This window comes from Chlamydotis macqueenii, chromosome 5 (assembly GCF_036417535.1).
Source record: "Chlamydotis macqueenii isolate bChlMac1 chromosome 5, bChlMac1.mat, whole genome shotgun sequence".
In the NCBI taxonomy this organism is placed as follows: domain Eukaryota; kingdom Metazoa; phylum Chordata; class Aves; order Otidiformes; family Otididae; genus Chlamydotis; species Chlamydotis macqueenii.
In genome coordinates, this window is record NC_141560.1 from 55617161 (window position 1) to 55641175 (window position 24015).

Consider the following 24015-nt stretch of genomic DNA (forward strand, 5'->3'; position numbering starts at 1 on the left):
TTTTGTAAGACTGACAGATTTCCCGAAGATCTGCCTGTCATGCACTCTGTCCTCTTCATTTGTTCCTCACTGGAAATACCAGATTGTAATTAATGCAAGATAGCAGTTATTTTAGGTGTCTCTCTTTTGGTGAGGGGCTAGAATTTTCTGTATTACAAAAATAGCTCAGAAGTAATTTAATAAAATTACAGGAGCAAACAAGATAATTAAATTTAGAAAAAATCTGTCTTCAGAAATGGCATTCAGGAAGAGTATAAAAATTGATGGTTAGAAGTATGTTTTAAAGAATACAGGTTTAAGCTAAGAAAAATTTTTGATGAATCTGAAAAATTTGATGAATACAATGGTATATGGGTATATCTAGGGTTCGTGTGTATTCCTGAGACAATAGGAGAACTCCAGTATTGAAGTATAATTTAATTTAAAGAATTTGTATCCAAGCTTGTTTTAGAGGAAAATCATATATTTTAAAAGTAGAAATAACTTATAAATCTTCAAAGAGCTCGATGTTTATACCTCTCTCAGATAGGCAATGAGTATCAATACTGTAGTTCTACTCTTGCATTTCTGTCTTTGCTAAAGCTTCATCTCTGTCCCAAACGTGAACACTCAGCTTCTTGAAAATAACGGAAGTGTGCCAGTCTTCTGGAGAGTGCAGCCGCGGTACCAGAGGAGCTCTGTGTGTGAGGAGGGTCTTTTTGGAAACCACAGAAGCTGAACCTTGTTGAAACTGATTTTTGTCAGACCTGTTTCCAGGTGACAGGGACAAGGAACTTCTAGTTGGCAAAGTATGTCCAGGCTTCTGTAATTGTTTTTGTCAGCTTGTGCTTTTCTGCAAGAGCATGTCAGTCCTTATCAGTGAACCAGCTTATTTTGGTACACTTGTTCATGTTTTTGAGACAAGGGCTCTCTGTGCATTTCCCCTGCTTTCCGGATGTTGCTTGTTCTGGAAAACTGAAAGATGTGTAATAATGTCTTGGTGTGGCTTCTGTCTTTGTTTATTTGTTTTCTGCATTTCCCTGCTGTAATGTAGTGGAGAGGTCAAGATCCAGGATGAAAACTTTGTAATAAATACGTTGTGTTCAATTTCCGCACCAGGACCCACAGGTCCATTTGTACAAAGCTGTTTTCTAGCTGGTTTGCCTCCAGCCTTTACTCGTCTATGGGCTTATTCTGTCCCAGGTGGATGAGCCTGCATGTCTTTGTTGGACACCATGAGGTTTCCATCAGCATATTTCTTCAGCCTGTCAAGAGCTCTTGAAATGGCAACTCTCCCCTCCAGTCTAGTGTTGTTTAAAACCGTCTTTTGTAGTGAATTTAGGAGGTTTATTAAGTGTGGCTTTTGGTCAGCTTTTGCATTGATTTCTATGTTTTGAAGAATGACTTTAAGAAAGGATGGTAAATCAGCAGCCTTAAAGGTAAGTCTGAATTTTTAGCTTCTTATTGCACTGGTGCACAACGTGCTCATCTATTCTGTGTTAATTTGTTTATGTAAAATAGTACAAGTATGGAATGATATAAATTTGACAAACATAGAAGATGAATGCTTTGCATATATGATTGTTTTGTGTGTATGCATTGAAAGAATGGTAGAGAGCTTTGTAAGGGAGATGTTTGTCTTCATTGTTTACCGTACTGCTCTGTGTATGAGCTAAAATACTTGTAAGTAAATATTTAAGCTGTCAAAAAACTGTGGTGTTTTTTTTTTTGTTCCCCCCCCCCCCCCCCCCCCGCCCCCCCAATCAATCGACTGTTGCTGAAGAGCTCCGTTACTGTTAGGGATTCTATACCGAAACTTCAAGCCGAGTTACAGTCAAGTTAGAAATGCTGGTGCAGGCATCTGTGATTGTCTTGCTCTAATTCTTCTTCTGTGCTGCTTGGCTCAGCTGGTCAGTTTTACATGTGTGCGTTTTGAGCTTCGTTGTGAAGGACTATGGCAGCTTTGTGAGAAGATTGCCAAATAGCCTTTCCTTCTTCATACTAGTTATGTGAAACTTCTTGTATGGCAGCAATTGCGTCAGGTCTTTTTATAGATTGCTGTTATGTGTCTGTTTATAAGCTATATAGAACTTGAATGGAAGTTTTTGCACTGCTTAGGTCTACGGTTTAGATGGCTTGCTTATTTTTATGAGGATATATAGTAAATTAGAGGAATGGAAATGGGGGATAGATGGGGCAGCTGCGAAACAGTGAAGCCAAGGAATTGCACTTGTTCTTATTTTATGTAAATTAATTCTGAGCTATGTTCTCTACAAGGTCAAATTATGAATTTTTGCTCAGGAGGAAGGTGAAAGAACACACAAAGGAAATGGTTAGAGTGCAAGAGCTGTGAAAATCTCCTGAGTAAAATGCAAAAAAAGAGGATTTATATATTTGTGGGTCTTATTATAACATGTTTGTGGAATGTAGAATGCCTGGAATCTACTTCTTACGTGGAATTGTTTAATGATTTCTAGATTTACTAGGCTCTTACCATTTATTTGTACCCACATATTTATATCTGCTTCTTGAGCCTCTTTATGACCTATTTTTTCTCTCTTAGGCTATGAATATTAGGAACATATTTGTAAGATGTGAAAGCAGCCATTCTGAAGTAATTACGTGATTCCAGGAGCTGGAGTTGTAATAGAGATGCTAAATATCACCTCTGTTTGTAAATGGGAGCTCTTAACTGCCTCCCAAAACCTTTTAGTTGGATTAAAAACGAAACTGGTCCAAAATATTGGAAATGTGTGTTTTCTTGACTAATGCTACTATATGTTACCCGTCTTCCTGGAGTGCTAGTGAGCGAGTGCCTCTTAGCCAAATACATTCTAGTGTGATTGTGACAGTCTTGTCAGCTGTTCTAAGGCCAAGTCATGCTGAATTGGTTAAAAATATATTAATGCTTCATTTAATGTAGTATTTATTTCTAGCATAGATGCTTTGGATCTACTTTGGACAAGTAGGTATTTGCACAATTGGAGAAATTTCATGATTTCAGAGATATAGTAGATTCCAAAGTATTTATTGATATTTACAAGCAGCCATGAATTCTTTGCATGAACAATGTTATGAAATACTGGTAAATGTATGAATTAACTTTTATTTCTAATTTTTGCAGAAAATAGGCTAGTGTCTGCAAGCAAGTATTGACTCAGTCATGTCTTTTCACCACCTCATTTAAATTATCTCATGAACATCTGTTTTTTTTATGTTTGTTTGTTTGGGTTTTTTTTCCTTCCTTATTTCTGTACCTAACAGATTGTGTTAGAAATAAAGAAAGTTTGGGAACTCTGTTTTAAGTTCCTACATTTATTAACTAGTGGCAATCTGGTATCTGTTGGTCTCCTGCCACTACTGTTTTTCAACGAAGGCAACTTTCCCTTCTCTTATTTCTATTAGTGATTGGTTTGTTTGTTTTTAAACAGAGCAGTCCTACACCCTACAGACTAAAGGCTGGAATAAGCTACGTGTTAATGCACGTCTGTGCTGTGCGGTGGGTTGAATGTGGGGCCCACAACTCATATACCTGTGTAGCACAATGCCAGGCAGAGGCGTTCATTTTCAGCCAAAAGCAGTATATCCTGTCTGCAGGATGATGTACCTGGGCTATCAGGTGTCTCGTCATGTTCCATCTTCAGTCAGTCTGGTGCAGACGCTACCTTGGCTTGCCTTAGCTCAGGTTTCTCAGACTCATGATACGTTTTTCAAAGCAGATGTGCCCTAGCTTGTTGCAGTGACAGAGTACTTGATGTGTCCTGATCTCTTCCCCAGATACAGAAAGTCCTCCTTTTTACATGCATCCATTTGATGTTTTCTCAATCTGGATTATCTGGAATGGTGCATGGTACTCTTGATAAGGTCTTGCTGAAACACTTACAGTTAAAGACTGCTTAAAATATTTGTCTCTTTTGGAAATACCTGTCATGATGTATCCTGGCCTTGAACTTTGTCTCTTTCACTGCCATATGACAACGGTGGCTCATGCTAGGGTACCTCCCGCTTACCGATCAGTTTACCATTGGAAATATATTATGTATTATCGCTGCAGTTCTGTACTTTCAGTTGTTAGGTCATGCTTGGGATCTAGTTTTGAATATCTTGCTTTTTAAAACTTTTTTTTTTTTTTGTACTTAAGCTTGTGTTTGACTGATTATCTCCTACATATGAAACCTTTTGTCTGATAATTGAAAAAAAAATTATCATGGTGTATTTATTACATAGTTACATCTCTATAAAAAATAGTGTTTTTTGTTTGTCTCTAACAATGAGAGACAAGACTAGACGAAAAAATGTGAGTGAAAGTTTGTCTTGCCAAATATACCTTTTTATTGGAATTTTTTTTTTTTGAATGACAGGCTGTCATGCAATTCTTCTGGCTTTTAAGTTGGTTGTAGGCTCTTCTGTCACAATATGGCCATGAATATTTCATTTTGTGTTTGAAAAAGTGCCTTGCTGAAAACGGTAGAAGTTGTGGTTTCTAATTACGTCTGGATAGTTCTTTCACATAACTCAATTGACCTCATAATGTTTCTGGAATTAAATTAACATTACTTAAAGAAATAAAAAGCTGTAAATTCATGTAGAACTCCTATTATTACATTGTTGTTATATAATAATACACACAAATGGACATAGCAGCAGTAGAGTCTTGATTTTAGGCTCTGATTTTTAAACCTAGTAACTTTTCTTTTAGATGGAGAACTTGGCTTTTTCCTATGCTTGATCTATTCTGTTTATTGCTACTGGTAATGAGGCAGTCCTCTTCTGAAGCTGCAGCTGTTCCTGATCTTCGTTGCTCGTTTGAAAAATCCTGTTAGCAGAGGAAATGCGGTTAAGCTCTGCTTCTGTCTTGGCCAGAATGGATATGCTATAAGGGTGTATGGAGAATAAAATGGGACCTTTCTGGAGGAATAATAATTCTGTTAGAAACCATAAATGTTTGGGAGATGGGCTTCCATTATAAAGCTACTTTTTCTTTGATGTGGTCAGTGTCTATTTGCTTTTCAGTAAGTATACTGCTTAAAAACAAAGATGCTACTGGTTTGTTTTCATATCATAAACCCTCCAATTAAGATATGGTCTGTTTTTTCTTTCAGTGTAATCTGAGTCTGATTTGAGAAAATTGGCGTTAACCACCCTCCTTAACATAGTGGAGATAAAACTGCCAAGACGAGAAAAAAAAGATAGTTACGGAAAAGCTTAACTACAGCCAGAAACCTTCGCTGCTGCCTTTGGCAGTTACCTCTGTGTGCAAGCGTGTTTGTTTGCTCTGTCCAGGAATGCCAAGCCTGTATGACTGCCAAGTCGTACAGACTGATTTTTTTTTTTTTCTTTTTCCTTTCCTCCTGCATGTTTGTTCTTTCAGTCTTCATTAACATCTAGAAATAAGGTGAGTGGCAGTTTATCTTCAGTTTGATGGAGTCTCAAGATTGCTTCCTTTAAGCACTTGGTGTTCAATCAGAAAATGTGCAAAACTACAAATTGGTAGGAGTTTTAGGTATATTTAAGCACGACTAGTCAGTACTATGAAGATGAAATGAATAAAGATTCATTTCTGATGTTTAAACTCTGTGTAGGTGTTCTAAGTGAGGAACAGCTGGCAGCTTAGTGCACTTTTAAAGTTTGTAGACAGATATGAAACTTGCAACTGAGCAGGGGACTGAGGTGTTCACTCATTCATACTTGTTTGTCCTTTCTCCTCCAGGAGTTTACAGTCTCCTTGGATCAGCCAGCGCAACTCTTCGTAACCCGATGCCTTAGTGATCTGGGTTACTTTGTACTCCACTACATGGTTTTAAAAAACTAATACTATTTTGATAGCACTAGGTTGAGGAACCGTTACAGTGTCTGATCCGGGGAGGACAATGACTGACCTTTTGAAGTGTTGAGGTGATGAGCTTTTGGATGGGGGAGCCTCGGCAATGCCTCACTTGCAGCATAGTCTGAAAAGAGTAAATTGTGCTAGTAATAGCCTTTAAACAAAGTATTTCCAAGCATGGTGATCTTTTTAGTCTCAAATCTGTTCTTAATCAATGCAGACTTAATTGATATAATCTATTTATAAGCTGAAATCTGTGCAGATCTTGAACTCAATGGATTTAATTATAAAAGTATACAACTTGCTATAAATCTTTGCAATCTGTATACTGTGGAAGGTCAGTAAGATGAAATGCATGATTTTCAGAATCCTTCTGGCTGGTTTTGAAATTACTGTTACTTCCAAGAAAATAATGGGATCTTCGAAGTCATGGTATTGTCCTCTTTGTAATGCAGAAACATTAAAAGCAAACAGAACTTTATGGAAGGTCATTCTTCGTAAGAACTTCCTAGATCTTGATTGAAGCCTCAACATAGTGATCCATGCAAATGCATAGATTGTGGAGTTGTCATAGATTTTTTTGAAATAGAATATAGAAATGAGACAAAATCCAATGGAGCATATGGGGTAGATGCATCAAATTATATGTCACTTGTCAAAATACTTTGGAGGGTGATACCTCTTCTTTCTTGATAAATTATATGTATGAAGTAGAATAATGCTCCTGTGGAATTCTGGGGACTAAATAAACTGTAAAATAGTGTAGAAATGGTAATGTGAAGAGTGAGTAAAAAGTAGTGAACACTATTTCTAGAGCAGTTAAGATCTCACGGTTTCATATGAGTAGGAATGTGTATTGTCATTTAGCACTTCATTGTAATGGTTTATGCTGCCATCATGAGGAAATTTTACTACAAGTAGCTGATTCTACACTGTGGTACTTGTTCATCTTTTAAACAATTCTGAATTAAGACTGTTAAAGCTCCTTTTGAATTTCCTTGTGTATGCCTACAGAATAAATAGCATATTTTTGATAATTAAATTAGTTAAAAATAAGTCTTCAAAGATCGTTCAGGCACAAGCATTTGGAAATAAGGTGAAGTGTAGCAATGAATCTGGGTGTGTCTGATGTTCAGGTTACTTTGCTTTTGAAGATTTTTATTTAAAGAAATCCAGTGAATCCTGCAGTATACCTATCTTCTGACATTTTGAATTAAAAACCACAGGACATCTTCTGTACTCTTCTAGATCCTTATTATACTGTTTTTAGCCTGCAGTGCAGAAGGAAAAATCTTCTAGAATGACACGTCATTTATGACGTGAAGTTTACAATGTATGTTTAAGCTGAACAAACACTTGGAAGCTTCTGAAATGGAATTGCAGTGCTTTTCTCTGTCTTAGATAGCAAAATTAATGGAACACAAGTAACCTGGGAATGTCTTTGACCTTTTAGCATGCTAAATCAGGCATAAATCAGAACTTCAAGTATCGTGCATGGTCTTAGAGAGTAGTAGTTTCACGCAGTCTCTGGTATTCCAGCTGTAATTTCTTTATAGTATCAAGCATGTAATGCATGAGGGGAAGTGTTTTCTTGGTCTAGAGAAGTCCACTGGAGGGGTTTTTGTGTCTTTAAATACTTCTAGAGACACTATAATTTTAATTTAAGCTTCTTACAAAATTACTTTTTTTCCATGCCAACAGCTTAAAGCTTATGAAAGCTTTTCACATGGCTTCACATGGCTTCAAAGTATTTACCTGTGCAGGAGAAGTGTTTAGAGTATTGATACTTCTCTGGGTCTGTTCCATTTTAGATGACATAACAGAACTGGAAAACAGGTTCACAAATCATCATGGGCATCTTTTGTATGACCTTGTTCTTTTCTCTTTAAAGGACATCCGTAATTTAGATCACATAGTTTAAGGCTGCCTTCTGGTAACTTGTTATAGGAACCCTTTGGAAATTTGAAAATTGTATCACATTTTATGCTTAATAGTTCCCTTTTCATTGTTACTGTAAAGAATAATCTGTCTCTCCTTCCTCCTTTTTTAAATGAGAGCCTTTTAGGTATAGTGGAGTAATCGTGAAGTAAGTTTGAGATCTTTAGTGTTTTGAATCTAAATGCTGGGGCAAAAGAGATTGTCCTGTTTCATGTGATCTTTTTGTAGTATGTATATCAACTATACCCTTTTAGAATTTAAAATTAGGATGTAAAAAGTTGTGTACTTCCTGGTAATAAGAGAATTTTAATTTTTGAATGAGTGGTAAAGATACGAAACTTGGCATTTTCCTCAAAGCCAAAATAACAATTGAAACAGGTTGAGAAGAAATACTTCCATTAGGAATAGCCAGGATTCCTGAGTTTTGTATTAAAAAAAAATTCTCATTTGCAAATGCCTGGATATGACAAGATTTCACGTTGTAGACAGTTCCTAAATTCGGAAGGTGTCGGGGGCAGAAGCAGAAGCTGAAGTATTGGGGAGATCACAGGGAGTCTTTGAAAAGGAAAGAAAAAAAGAGTGAGTCACCAGGATGGTGAAGTTGTTATAGGGGGAACTGGGAGAACCTGGGAAGAGAAGTGATTGTTTAAATATCCAAAATAATTCGATAAAGCAATCTCAAAAACATTACTTAGCAGATGTGTTGATTATAAATTTCTTCAGGCAAAAAACCTCCTTGCAGCTAGGGGTTGTAAGAATTGATTTTACTGGTGGCTGAATGTGGAGAAGGCATTTATGGCTGATTCCGAGAAGTGATCAGAAGGACAAGACACTGGGATTTCAGCAGTTACGTGTAGCGCTGCAGGAAGAAATTAATCCCCTTCTGCGCCATGTAGTTTGTGGGAACTAACAGTGTGGGAACTGGCATCAGGTCATGTGAGTAGTTACTATTAACATCTGTATGAAGTTGTAGAGGGAAAGTTTGTCAGCACCGTGCAGCTAAAATAGAACAGCTTCTTTCTGATGTTGCTCTAAACCTTGTATCTGCTTGTCTCTGGTTTGAACGTACCCCTAGGTGGTACTGTCTGGGATGTGGTTGCTGATGTAACGTTATGTAAATATTATTTCAAAGTAAACAGAAGTTACTGGTGTTGAATTAATATTATGATTCTGGCTTAAAATATTTTATAGTAAGCAGAGATCAGTGTTATCTTTTTAAAATTTGTGAGCACCTGTAATTAAATGTAGAGTAATAAAAAAATAAATGTTGAGTTAGGATGGATTGTCACTTACCTGCTAGATATCATCTTGTGTTAGGTTTTAATGAAGGTGCTTGTATAGCATTTGCTCCTAGAACCACTTCTTTGCATGTATTTTCATATCTCATTTATAAGGTAAATAAGGACTAATAGGAGTATTTACAAACTTGGAAGTTTTTGATCCTGTGGTGATGAGTAAAATAAAAGCTTAGGGAAAACTTTAGTTTCTCACATGTATGTTTGGTGAACTGGAAAGGAGACAGAAGGCTTGCGGTTTCACAGATTTTTATTTTATTTTATCTTATTTTAAAAAATTATATCCCTTAATAAGAAGAGCATGGTACTTTTGGCTTTTATTATTGGCATTGCATTTGATTTCAGTCAAAACATTTTTAATTGAATACTATATGTAAATATAGCTAATGTATGCTCACACTGTAAAAATGGCCCCTTTCTGATTTTGTGTCATGCCTTGCATATTGCTCTTTTGAGCACAGCCATAATACAAATACAGATAATGGCGAGGATCATAGGAGCTGCGGAGAGCACTTCAGCGACAAGAGTAAAGTCACAGCAGCTTCATGATAAGTAGCGCACCCCTTCAGCCCCCTTCTCCTTCCAAATACGGAAAGAATTTCAGTCGTGCGGTTGTAAATGATAGTCTTTTCACAAAGGCTTCTCTGTGTATCTGCAGTGTAACAAAAGTAATATAAAATACGTCTTCTGTACTTTGGTATGACTGGCAGAGAATGTGTCGAGTCTCTCAAAGATTGTGGGTTGCCTAATATGTAATAGTAAATGAACAACATTTTAGAGAAAACATGGCAAACGCTTCTCTTGCAACAGGGTTTATTAGGAAGAGCTTTAGGGCAAATCCAATAGAAACAATGTGACCTACTTAAATTAGGGTAACATGTTAGATAATTGTTTTAACAGAGCATATTGTTGAAATAAAATTTAGTTACTGAGAGTAGATACAGTGAGTTTTCTGCTTGGTTTGTGTTGATTGCAGGAAAGTTTTAAACTTACTGAAGTGATTGGATTGGAAGCAATTTTGTGATGGGCAGTATTTTGAAGGGAGTTTTGAAATAAAGCGTAGTAACTCCTGATAGTTTAATTACTTTGAAGTAGGAATCATGGAACATGTCAGGGTTCTTTTAATAAACTTAATATCTCACAAAACTGCAGATATTTTTAATTCATACCTCTGAGTTGAAATGTAGAGATTTAATCCACCCATCCCAAAACTGCCCCAATTTTATAAGAACCTCCATTAAAATCATGCTTGAAATAACTGTTTCTGCTTTGCTTTGAGTAATTAATCTGAGGAGGGATATTTTATTGAAAGATTATATTTAATTTGAACATAGATGATATAGAGCAAGATGATTAACTTGTTCTAGATGGGAGGAAACCCAGAAGGTGATTGTCTGAAAACATAATTAGGCAAAGCTGCTGTCATCAAAGCCACACAAGTTGTGTGGCCAAGGACTAATGTTGCGAGCTAGTTAAAATAATGCAACTCTATTAAACATCAGCTTCCTGGTTTTAGGAATTATTTGCGATATAATATCATAATTATAGTTTCTTGGTATTTGGTATTTAAATTTATTGCCTTTATCTTGAAACGTGTAAGAATGATGGCACTAAGTGGATGTGGTCATGCTAGGGCATCTCAAGGAGTGAGTAATTTTAATGCCATTGAATAGTCAAACTTAAATCAGTTACATAAAATGAGCTAATTGGGATTTGTTTCTCTTAAGCCAGTCTGAAGCAATGAAACAGATCTAGAGACCAGTTTTAGTCCCTTTTCTATGTGTAGATGACCTCTTGGGAGGAAGTGATGGCGATGAGGTAGACGGTATTCTGCTCTAATCTTCTTCCCTCCCCTTTCTTTCTTTCCTAGGCAGAAAGAGAGGAGTGAAGGTGTTAATGATTTTTTTCAGCAAATGGGGAGAGGGCAAGTGTGGTCCTTAATGGCTGTGCTTCACTTTTGAATGCTTATGAATGCTTCAGGCTTAATCATGAGAACGGTTAATGAGTGACTGAAGCTGACGGTCTGTAAACAGTGCTATGGAAAAGTATTATCTTAGGTATGTATCAGTGTTTAGTCCTTGCAAAAAGTTTGTAGTGTTTCATTTGAAACCCTGTTTTTTTTCCCCTGTGTTTCATGTACTAAATGCCTGAGATAATACAAGGATTTTGTACTGATCTTTTGTTAACCCTTTTGAGTTTTCCATCTGGTAACTTTAAATGTGCAGTGTTTATTTAGTGCCATGTTTTTCAAAGTTTGCTTTGTGATTAGAATACCTGCTTGAAAGTTGAGTACTGTTATCTTAAATAATTAGGGCAGTGAATGTTGGATATTCCTGGCACATACTGTTAACACTGGGTCCCTCTGAGTACTTACATTCCAGGTTTGTGAAAGATCCTGCTGAGAAGGGTATGATTGTTTCTTGGTCATTGTGGACTTTGCCTTCAAATTGATGATTAATTCTTATCAAAGAGATTAAATATTTGCATTATTTTGGAAATGTTTAAATAAATTTTATTATGAAGGATGAAGAGTGGAAGTATTTGTAATGCCTTCTGAAATAATGAAATTGCTCTAGCGATCAAAAGCCTAGTTGCAAATCTTAATGCCTTACCTTGGAAAATACCTAGCTGTTTCTTAGAGTTGCGAGTCATAGGTGTTATTGTCCAGGTTTGAGTCTATATCCTTTGCATTTTTATCCTTGCTGTTCTTGGGGGCTGGAGGGGAGAAAGCAAAGCTTTTGGCAAAGCACCTGAGGTTAGTCAGGTGTTGTAAACATGAATCATTTCATAGGCTTCAGAAGATTAATCAAAATGTTATTAGTGATTTTTATTTGTGTAAGTCAGTGTATGTTTTAAGGCATGTCCTGTTTGTCTGCTCTGTTTTGCATAGAAATACGTCCCATGCCCCTGAAAAGCATGTGGCCCCTGTTACTTTGCGCACTGCCGTTCCTAGTGCTTTTAGGTATTTCATTTTTTTGTATTTCCGTAAATATAATTGTTCTTTTAGAATTCTGTTCCGTTCTTAACAGTGTGGCTGTGAGTCACATGTGTGTTGTATATTGTATCATTTCATGGTTCAATTTCTTCCATTTCAAGATTGTGTGTGATAATGGAAATCATAAGAATGTAACAGAATATAAAGGATTCCTTAGTGTTCTTTCATTCTGAGATTAAACTGACATACCAAAGAATATGCCAAAATTAAATAAGTAAGTTATTGCACCAGTACAGAATGGAGAGTTTAAACAGTTGACTGTTTAAAAAGACTAGTATGAAATATTTACATTTCAGACACTAGGTTAGATTTCTCTCTACTTTAGTTTGTAGTACTGAATTGTCATTTAGTGGCATATGAATTTACCTAGCAAATGAGAAAGTTTTGCTATGCAAATTAAATTTAAATGCCATGAACAAATACAATTATAATGAAAAGTGCCATCTGTCTAATTAAGCAAATTAAATATTTCTTCAGGGAGGCGAGGATGACATAAACTTGATTAAAAGTATGTATACAGTGTTTCTAACTAAAAAGTACTCACCCTGCTTTTAGTAGTCCAGGTGTGCCAGTGGGGACAAATGAGTAGAATCCAGTAGATGTCCAAGAACTGACAGACATGTTGTTTTTCTTTTGGATGCTCAGATTATAATACATTAAGATGATAATTACAAACAAACAATCTTGAAATGATTTAAGTATGGAGCTCTCAACGTATTTTGCTTAGTTTTAGGGATAAATTTGTTATTTTTCCTGTGTCTGAATGTTATTTTTTTTCATCCTCATAATGACCTTCAACTGGTTCTAATATGCTGGAGTTGATACTAAAAATATTTTATCAAGAATATTTCAGATTACTTGTAACAGTCATATTAACTGAATGCAAGCCAGCTCTGGTTTAGAAGCCTTAATTAGGAAAGCTTATTTTGGAAGTGGGTTCATTTATCACCATGACCTCAGGAGTTTGTACAGCCTGCAGTTTCTTTTTACTCTTGTTCTTTTGAGGTATGTTGAATTATACAAACTGCCAGCTTTAAAGTGAAACGACAGTGTTTCATTTGCCTCTAATAGTAAGACTTTTCTGTAATCTCATATGTGATTTGCACAATTTACAAGGCATTGTAGTTACAGTTTATTTGTTAGTTAGAATTTTGAATATATTATTCTTACGGATAAGAATTTATCAGGGCTATTAACATAAAATATGTCCGAGTTAAAAAAGACGATATATGACATGGACCTATTGGAGAAGGTCCAGAGGAGGGCCACGAAGATGATCAGAGGGCTGGAGCACCTCTCCTGTGAGGACAGGCTGAGAGAGTTGGGGCTGTTCAGCCTGGAGAAGAGAAGGCTCTGGGGAGATCTGATAGCAGCCTTCCAGTACCTAAAGGAGGCCTACAGGAAAGACGAGGAGAAACTCTTCAGTTGGGCCTGTTGTGAATAGGACAAGGGGTCATGGTTTTAAACTAGAGGGAGGTAGATTCAGATTAGATATTAGGAAAAAAATTTTTATGCTGAGGGTGGTGGAACACTGTCACAGGTTGCCCAGAGTGGTGGTGGATGCCCCATCCCTGGAAACTTTCAAGGCTGGGTTGGACAGGGCTCTGAGCAACATGATCTGGTTGGAGACGTCCCTGCTCCTTGCAGGGGGGTTGGACTAGATGGCCTTTAAAAGTTCCTTCCAACCCAAACCATTCTATGATTCTGTGACAGTTCTCTTACATAGAAGACTTTGTCCTGAAGATCAAAAATAGACTCAACCTTCCTTATTTGCAGTCCTACGAGACGTCTATTATATACCCTGGAGCTTCATCAGGGGCCAGCAAGCTGAAGTTCGGATGCTATTAAATAGGCATCTCTGTAGTTTGTATTAATGAGTTGTGTCTGTTGGAGAGAGAAACTTACTACCTTCTGGTAAGTCAAGTAGATTAAGATTTATTTTGGGTCATGGCAGAGAGGAACCTGCCTCCTAAACTGAAAGTAATTTAAAAATTGCTTGTAATATCAGCATTCTGGCTTCTACATATGTTTGCAGTGACTGTTTTTATTAAGTTTTTATTAAGTCACTTCAGTCCAATTTACATGCATCCATACTCAGTGAAATACTAGATTTCCTCTTTGTTTTTAGCAAAAGTTTATTCCTTTAAAGTTTGATTGACTCTATTTTTTTTTTTTTATTCAATCATTTTGGTTACTTTTCTGTTCAATATTTTTGGGTCACTTGGCAGAGACACTTGTCTCTATCCAGTATAATTAATTTTAAAGTAGGATAAAGTAGCTTAATCCCATTTCAGGCTCTGCATATTTTTTATATAAAAATGTCATGTCTTCATTAATGCTTTTGTTTTTGTTTAGAAGAGTTATTTCAACTTTAAGAATATGAAATTATTTCATACAGTGAGACCATGTAATTTGATTCTCTGATTCTCTTTGAACTGAAATGTGGAATACCTGCTGATTCTACAGCACACAAAATTTATAATCTTGTGTTTACAAATGCAGGTGTTCAGTCCTTTAACCACCTCCTTCCAAAGCCAGTGTGAGGGCAATGCCAGGCCAGCCAGACTCCAGTGACAAAATGCTGTGTCATTAATGCTCACTGCTGCAGCCTGTGAACATCTTGCTTTCCGACAAGAGCAGACTCCCTCTTTCTTCCAGTCTACTGGCAGGTGATGGATTGTAGGTAGTAGGTATGACTGTGTGGTTAGGTGACACCTTTACTTTGTTTCCTGGTACAGGTCATTGGGATAAAACAGAGTGATGCTGGTGGGGGAGTGCTACATTTCCTCCTAGCGTTGAGGATGAGGTCATCCACCAAAATTTATGTAGGTTAGAATTCAAAGATGTGCAGTACAGACTGTTTATGTGCACAGGTACAGGATAAGTAACATCTGTGTACCTCTGACTGCCTGTAGTGATCAGGTGAACCCTGGAAGTTGGTTTCCAGTTGCAGGTTACCTGTGGTTTATTGTTTCAGCTGCAGTTGCAGTTGGAGGAGAAGGCAAGGTCATAAGGCGGGTAATATGTTCCCCTTCCTGTCTTTTTCATGGTCAATGGCTTTATATCTGTGAGGTTTCATGACTTGCAGTAGGTTAATTTACAGCCCAGGTATTCCTCTTCTGTCCCAGAAGACAACCGGATGTTTTAGCATTGACAGGAATTTTTCTTGTTCGTGCTGCAAATTGTTGTAGATTAAATTAGCCAGCCGTAGGGCAGAATGCCCTGGTTGAGAACATGGTACCTGGTCACATAGCAACTTCTTTGTGATTTTAGGTTTGCACGCAGGAGGATTCACTGCTGTAGTTCAACAGGACAGGGTTATCTCTCTGACAGGCAGGGTGCCAACTGTGTTCAGTTGCTCATGAATCAGTTGAGAACCTTTGGTCACAGTAAAGAGTTGTTTAGCTTCTGCCTGAATGCTTGCTAAACAGTAAAGGAACACGCATTGGTTATCTGACATGTAGATCAAGGTTTCAGTTTATTAATCTCAGTTCTAGTGCATGCTTTCTTCCTGTATTTTCTGTCACGCAGTACTTGTGAGAGACCTTGAGAATTCATGGCTGACTGTTGAAACATCTGGTGGTGAAAGTTACCTGAGATATAGAATAAGTGAAATAATTATGTCAAATAAATGGCTTATCTTGGTCTATGAGCTTTAGGTTTTTGCTCACAATTCCTTAATTGCCTATCCAGCCTTCTAAGTTCAGAATAAAACCGTTAAAAAAAAAGTACTATAACTTAAAAGAGAAACTGAATTCTGTTTATTTTTATTTAAAAATCTCTGAAGGCTTGATGTGTGAGGAACAGGGAAGCTGCAGGGTAAAACAAACATTACACAGGAGTTGCACAGGACATCAGAGTCTTTGTGGACATAGGAGTTGCTGGTTTGGCTCTTCAGTGATGCAGTTTTACACACAACAGCATACCTCCTTTTGCTTTGAGGTATGGTAGTAACCAACATCGTTCCAGCTGACTCCCTGAGCAGGTACTTGGCCATAAAGGGTCCTTCTGTGAACAAGGCTAAGTTACCGCTCATGCCTACCTCCATGTGGCCCTCCAGCTGTTCTGCGTTGGTCGTTGTGACAGAATAGCATGCTAAAACCTGGTGTCTGTAGGTGCCGTGGGACATTATGGTAGAGAGATGATGGCAGTATGAATACGTGAAGCCTGAAGAAGGATCTTGTCTCTTGAGCACCCAGAGGAGAGTAGGAGGAACGGAGCCTTAAGCTACTTATAAATGGGGAGTGGCAACTTCCAGGAAGAGTGGAAGAGGCAAGAGAGGGAGGTGTGCCTCCTCCAATTTGAGCACAAAGGCCAGGAAGTTGTACTTTCAAGTACTTAATGGCGATGTGTGATTTAGTACTTAAGCTGTGGTTTTTTTGACTTGATGTAGAATTGGAATGCATCAGGTCAGTGGAGGCTGTTCAGGCTGCACTGTGACTGCTTGTAGCCAAAATGGCTTTTGGGTAATGTTATTCAGATTGCCTTGCAAGTCGGGGGCCCTGCTGTTGGACTTCTGAGCATCTTTACAGCCTTTCTAGTAGTAAAGTAATTAAAAGGAGCTTTATGTTTGGGCTAAAAATATAATTTTGTTTAGATAAGAATTAATAACTTTTGCTTTTTTGTTCCTGATTGGAACAAAGACATTTAAAAGATGTTTCTTAATCCAGTTAAGAATGGCGGAAGGACTAAGGTAGCAAGCAGACATCAGTCCTAGTAATTCCACTATGGAGTCTCAGATGTTTAGAGTAAATTGTAGGTTTTGTTTCAGGTGTAGGAATTTTTAAAAATCTAGCTTCAGTCTCTGGCAGAAACTTACTATTTTTTAAAAGATCTACCAAGTAAAGTATTCATTGTGGAATTCTTCGAAATCCAGTGTCTTTTGAAGTACATTTTGTCAAGTAGTATTTAGTTTTTTATTTTATGTTTTTAATGACCGGTTCTTGGAATGACGTTCAGAACACATGGAAGCTGGTGTCTGTCTAGAGGACGACTAGTTTTAAGCCGGTGCTGCTGATGTCTCTATGTGATTTCTGTGTCTCTGAAGGGGAGCAGAAAATGAAACAGAATTGTTTGCATTCATATGTGGCATCTTAAGATTAAGCTTCTGGATGCAGAAATGTGTCTGTACGTAAAATAACACCTACTGCTATATCTGGCAGTTACTTTTACTTCTCTAGTCTTTGAAGGGCAGATCCTTCATGGAAATAAATTCCTTAAATTTCAGATAATTTACATTTCAAGCCCTTATTATTTCTACTTTATAGAATTCCATCACTCTTAACTGGCCTGCATGGTCAGTGAGAAGTGCGTTGGCATTTTGTCTTGCAGAAGATGCCTTTCTCAAGAATTCTTTATGGTATGCAAGTTGCTTCAAAGGAACCTTTTTGTAAGACGAGTGTTACAGAAGCAGCTGAAAGCCAGATCCGACGTAACTGTTACGTGTTTTCATGTGTGGAAAATTAGGTTTGGGAACACATTTTTCCTTCTTTAAACTGTATGCAAGGAAAAATGCAAGCACTTTGCCACTGAGAAGCTTCCCTAAAGTGAAGGAATTAATGACCTAGAATAGCTAAGTTTTAAATTTCTGTATTCTGGTTCACATCCCAGAGTGGACTCTCTTAATCCCTGTACAGAGTGGCTGGGCCATGGCTCTGTTTGGTGAAGGTTCCTAAGCTCCACATCTGATGCCTGGTTGAAAGAAACAAAGACAAACTTACGGGGACAGATGATGAAGCATAGTGCTTGGAAAGTTTTAAAACCTGTATGTTGTTTCTGGTGCTAGTATTTGGTGATAGCCAGTGGAGTTCAAATCTCACGCCTGGATACCAAGGAAAGAGTAAGTAGATCTCTCTTTCTTCCATCCTGCCATCCCCCCTGCCACTACTTTTTCATCTGACCTGTCCGGACTTTCAGTGGCTAACATGGGGCCCAACTGCAATTTTAAAGCTCCTTCCAGAGAAGATTTCACTTATTTTTTGTATCATAAGCGATGCTGACTTTGTGTTCCAGTGTTCAGTTTGAGAGGGTAGCTTTACACTCACTGTTACCTTCTAAAACTGAGTTTTCTTGGGTATCTTGCCTTTTGAATCAGTTTTGTGTCAGCATCACTAGATATGTTTTAGGACATGACAGTGTATGGACAGGGCGTATATGGAGAAGATGTGGGGAAACTTCAGTGTCTTTGTGAGGTGTGAAACAGTTGTTTAATCAACTGTTGCTTGCTCTTCGGGATGTTTACTTCTTTTTAAAGATCTTACTGGGAATGATGTAAAGCTGAGGGAGGAAGAGGGTGGGTTACAGACAGCTGTCTCTAGGCTAGACAAATGGGCTGTCAAGCTGAACAAGCTTACAATAGGCCTACCTGGATAGTGCCATGTACACGCAAGAAAGCAGGAGGGAAAGAGGGGCTGGAGAAACTGAAAGCTACTGAAAGGTGAACAGAACAACCAAGTATTTGGAGGGCAGGTAAACGGGAAATTCTAAAGACTTGAAGGCGGAGTAGGAGAGAGGGAGAAGGTAGATGTGTCTTTTGCTTTGGAGAACTCAGTTTAATTAGAGTCAGAAAACAAGCATCTTCATGTGCTGCCTGTTTTCTTTCAGAAGTTGCTAACTTTTCTTTATTTTTCATTTGGTAGCCTACCTGAAAACAACAACTAACCTGCTTATTCTGTATCTGCTTATGTGACAATGATCAATTAATTTTCTTAGTAAAGTAGGCTGAAAAAAAAAAGTTAGTCCAGTTTTTTGACCAACAAGTTTAGGAGTGCAGCAGAGATTATGCACGATCACTGAATCCGCTGCTGTGCCTCAGAAAAGAGGCAAGGTTAGATAACGCTTTCTCACATGGATGTTTTCTCCCAAGTTCTGGTGGTGGTTTCCAGTCTTATTTCATTCCAGTGCTTTTCCGTAATCACTTCTGTGTTTGTTTTTGCTTTTCACTATATGAATATCCAGTTGGTCTTTAACTCTGGATGAGTTTTGGGTTTTCAGTGATAGTGTCCTCCTTCAGTTTCAAATTTGCCATTATTCTTCAATGTTGTTGAGTATTTCTCTATTCTTGTGTTTCTTGCAGAAAGGAAAAGTTACCATTGTGTCGTCTAAGTACTGCTCATTACATTGAATATCTTTGTAATATTTTCTTTGTAAGTAATAATGTTATTTTCAAACTATGTAATCATTTTTCCTACGTTTCCTATAGTTTTTTTTTCCTTCTGTTTTAGTGTCTGTACTATACTTCTTAGCGGGCAAGTAAAATGTCACAAGTAACACTTTGTATGGAAGTAGATTACTGATTTATGGTATTGATGTTACAATAATTTCTGCATGACACTTCGTTCTATTTTTATGAATACTAAACATTTTATATGCATTTTGATATGTCATCACATAACTGTCTACAATGTGCATTCTAGACTTGATGAAGTTAATTTAGATGCCTGTCATTAAGTTAGTTTCTGTTTCTCCTTCAGTCTACCTTTTTAGTTGAAACTAATTGTTGATCAGTTTGCCAAGGATGCTGCTTGTTTGAAATACCTGAAAGTGGTTGTGAGCTTGCTCTTCTCCAGCCTTTCAGCCTATCCCTGCTTTTTGAAGTGCAGTTACACTTTGGTTAAGTATTGCATACCTTTTCAACTAGTAGCATTGAATGCTGTAATGGATAGCAGTTCATTTACTTCAGTATTAAGGTCACTGTAAATTCTGGAACACATAGTATTTGTGCGTCAAACTTATCTTCTTTGTTTAATTTTGTTCCAGCAAAGTAATAAGTACTACAGGGCGTGCTATGCCAAACAATACTGATGTGGTTATTTTTAAGTAAGTTTGCTGGCACTAAACCACGGAAGTAAAATTGAAACAAAGATGACTGCAGTTGGAACGAAACTCACTTGTCTCTTTTATTGGAGGTGGTGTTTAGCAAGTAGGTGTGGATCCCAGAAGTAGTTCTGTAGTGTAATCAAGCCTACATGAGGAAAGAAATAAAAGGGGCACTTGGTAAATGTTGGGTATCATTGTGTGGAGGCTTTCTCTTTGGTCCTTACCAGATTTTCTCTTCCCCCTTTCTCCCTCTTATGCCACATTTTATCTTCCTGTTTCCAAATTGCTGAACTGGGATGATGCTTACCGATGAAGGATTCTGCTTATCCCCATTTTTAAATGCTATATAATGCTGTCCACCTGTTTAAAAACTGTGTAGCTTCCACCACATTTTAAAATTTAAATGGCTTTTATATTTAAATTGAAATTTCAGAGCAATAATGCTTCTGTTGTGTTAGAGCTAGGAGCAGGAGACAAAAAGAAAGCTCTATTCTGAATATTCCCACACATGTTTTCCCTCAAATTCTACAGCTGTTTTATCCCTTCAGAATTCTTTAATCAGAGGATTTCAATACTTAATTACAAAAAAAAATGTAACCTAGCACCATTCCTTTGCTTTCAGCCAGTATTTTCCTTATTATGTGGATAAGCTAAGCATTAAGGGACTAAGTGATTTTTTGCAAAATGGTATGGCAAGCCACTGGCAGCTTATAAGACTCCTGGTTTATAAGCTTGTAATCTGCTGACTTGACACTAACATGCTTTTCAGCTGGCAAATCAAATGGAAACACCCTAAATCCTGGTTGGGAATAAGAAGAGTTATTCTGAGTTGAGAATTACTGGATAAATGTGTTAATGCTGTGATTATCCGTGTCAAGGAGGCACCAAATAAAAAACGAGTAAATATGCAGGGTAGGAATGCAAGTGCTCTGGGGACGTGCGCGCTTAGCCGAACCCCTCTGAGGAGGTGGCAGGGACAGGCGACTCGGACAGGCCTCGCAGGGTTTTCTTCTTCTCACATGCACGTAACTTTTTTTGCTGTTACCTGTGTGGTTTTTGAGAGTTGTGGGTTTTGGAATTAATGCTCCGTGCTAGGCATGAGAGAGATTATGTTTATAAAAGCTGCTTTTTTCAAGTCTGTTTGTAAAAATTCAGCTGACACCACAACATCATTTGTGCTTGAATTGCCTTTTCAAGCTTTTTCTTTACAGCCAGGAGAGGTATAAAAACTTCTGCAAAATGATGTACCCAGAAGCTTGTTTGTTTTTTTTCCGGACATATCAGTTGGGCTAATAAAAAAAAAATTACTTCTCTGGGAAAACTGTGCTCTCTTTGTGTTATCCTGGCATTTTAATAGGACTTCAGAAATGGGTGCCGTATGCAGTGAGTTACGGTATCTGCATATTATTCTGTGATGGCCTGTGATTCCCCAAGTTGTAGCTGGTGGGAACAGTCAGTTGCTTGACTGAGTGTGACAGTGTGCAGAGCTAATTAATAAGCATTCCCATTTTTTGAGGACCAATTCTTATTCTGTAGTGTGTGATTGTTTTGGGGTTTTTTTCCCCCTGCTGTGTTATCGCCGTTGGAAAGGTTGTTACCATGTTTCACAAATAAACTGCTGGGCTTTTATACCTTCACAAATAATAGTTAGGCAATGTAAAACATCACAGTGCTGTTAAAACACTATAAATCAAGAAACTAAACATTTCACTGAGATCAGATTTGATTTTAAATTTGAGATATGTTTAAGGTAGAAGAACAAGCTCCCATCCTTTTAAGTCAGGCTTTAAAAGGTACCTAAAATAGTAACAGAGTTTTGTACCATTTTCCTAATGACTGAGATGTTGATTACAAACTTCTGATAAACCAAGTGAAACCGATTCAGTCTTGTTTCAAAACTGAAAAACGAAATAAAATAGTATGAGAATACGTAATATACCTTGGAGTAGAGGTGTTAAATTCAACATTTTAATGTTTTCCAGTGCAGTTAGCACAGATAATGAAATAATCTAAAAATCTGTTTTATTTAATATTTTGCTTAAACTAAGCAAGTCTTCATATGAGAGCACTGTACACCCTCTTTATTCCAAGAGCAGAGTAGGTAGATAATCGTTTAAGTCTATTTGACATTAGTCATGCCACCCGGCTACACTGCAGCTACTCGCATCTTACTGCTTTCCAGTTGTCTTTTCCTCTTCTGAGGAAGGCAGCCCAAATAAACTTCCACGTAACTTACCGTTGTGCTCTATATCAAAAGAAATCTCACTTTTTGATATTTCTTTGATTTAAGCTGTAGTAAATTACTGCAGGAATGCATGCACATAATTTTATTTATATCTTCAAGTAGCTTAAATAATGTGGTTTAAGATTTCCACCTCCTGTGCTTTCTTCCTGCTTTCTCATAGTTGAGAGTGTGGCATGATAGGATTTGTTTTCAGCAGGGGAAAACTATGATTTTTTTGTAATACTATAATGTGCAGCACAATCTGATGTCACTTATAACACAATAGTATGCACTGTACATTTTACTGAAATTTTTAAAAGACATTTTTCTCACTAAGTGCAAGGTCATGGTTCTCATGCATTTTCCAAGGAAATTCTTCTCATCGGCTAAAATCGCGTTTCACCTGCAGTCTGGGTCTTCGGGAGCTGCTGGGAGGGATTTGCGGCATTGGCAAGAAGTTCTGCCGGCTGCTGGCTGCCTGCCAGAGCAGGGCTGCTGTTGAAGGCAGCCAGTCTCCCGGCCTCCCGCCAGCCTGAAAGGCACCCTGCTTTCCAGAGGAATGCGGCGCAGGATTTCGTGTCGAGTCAAAGATGACGGACTGTCCTTGCCTCACTGAAACAGTTGCGTGGTTTTGATCGTGTAGTATGTGATGTCACGAGGGTGTTGGCTTTTAGGGATTTTGCTACTGAGGAAGCAGTTTGAAATGCAGGCAGAATCTTCAAGACCTTTGAACATGCACTTGGTTTCTTTTTAGTTAGCTTTGAACAAATGTACAGATGGATACATACGAATGTATTTTTTTTATAAGGAATTAACATATGGAACATAGAAGCGATTTAAGTGGATGCAACACCTGAAGGCAATGTCGAGTCAGTCTGGATTTTCAAACTCTCTTCCTCTGCCGGGATATCCATTCTACCAGGTGTCATGCAGGTATATCATGTTTTAAGTTTTATCTTCTAATGCACTTGCATATAGAGCTGTAGCATGATGCTTGTGTTAACAGGTTTTTTGTTTCCATTTCTTTGTTCTCTGAAAAAAAATAGGAATTCAGAATTAATAAGCTGAAAAACATAAATACAGTTTTAGAATGCTTTGTGCCTGACTTTATAATTAGATTTGCATTTACTTAAAGGAAATATTTTTTTTTTATTTCTAAATGTACTAAATATTGTGAGAGTGTTTCTGACTGGAAAAAATGAAGTTTTAACCCTGGAGATTTTTAAAATGAGTTATATATTGAGATATTTCAGTCATTTATTAGGAACCAGATACCTATGGTGTTGAGAAATGGAAATTATAAAGATTTTTAGAAACATTAATAATTTTAAGTCTTTTCATGCAGAATTGCATAAGGTAAATAAACACAAAAATACTTATTGTTATTATGCTTTTAAGACAATTCACAAAAAATGTGTGCGTGTGGAAAGGTGATAAATGCTAGTGTTGTGATAAAGCTTAATCATACAGGCTCCTTGTTTTATCTTTTTTACTCAACAGTCCTGTTTTATTAAAAATCCTTCCTCTGAGAATGCTGTATAACAGTTTTCCATTGAATGGGTTGGATTCTAATCATGAAATTACTGTTCCTGCTGTGGAAGACTGTAATATTGCCTAATAATTAGAGGGAATGTGTTACAGTGCTTCTTTGTCTGAAAGATCTCAGGTTTCCAGCACACCTTAATAAAGGAATGTAATCTCTGTTTATTGTGTCTAAATCTGAAGTCCCTGCCTCTCATGCTGCAATAATAACAAGAGGGAGGGGAAAATTGGAGTTGGAACAGGAGTTTTGTGCTATTACTCATCTTTCTGTAACGCATTTGGAGAGTAGGGTAAGAGAAGAAGTTAATTATTAACATGTTCATACCAGAGAATGAACCTGACAAATAATCTTCATAAAACTGCAGCATACACAGTAGTGTGGGTTAGGTTTGTAAGGCTG

The 24015-nt window shown here is 37.4% G+C and overlaps 1 protein-coding gene across 7 annotated transcripts in view; it reads left to right on the forward strand.

Moving 5' to 3' along the window:
- Positions 1-24015, forward strand: part of PLEKHA7 (pleckstrin homology domain containing A7) — a 171536-nt gene that overhangs the window by 32579 nt on the left and 114942 nt on the right. Inside the window, exon 1 of one of the 7 annotated variants that reach the window (XM_086749411.1) lies at positions 22612-23006. The exons of 5 other annotated variants lie outside the window; for them this stretch is intronic. In XM_086749411.1, coding sequence (XP_086605537.1) covers positions 22918-23006 — 89 coding nt within the window. In that variant the 5' untranslated portion in view covers positions 22612-22917. Of the gene's footprint in view, positions 1-22611; positions 23007-24015 lie in introns of those variants that run through there. One more of the 7 variants, XM_086749413.1, reaches the window with a different exon arrangement.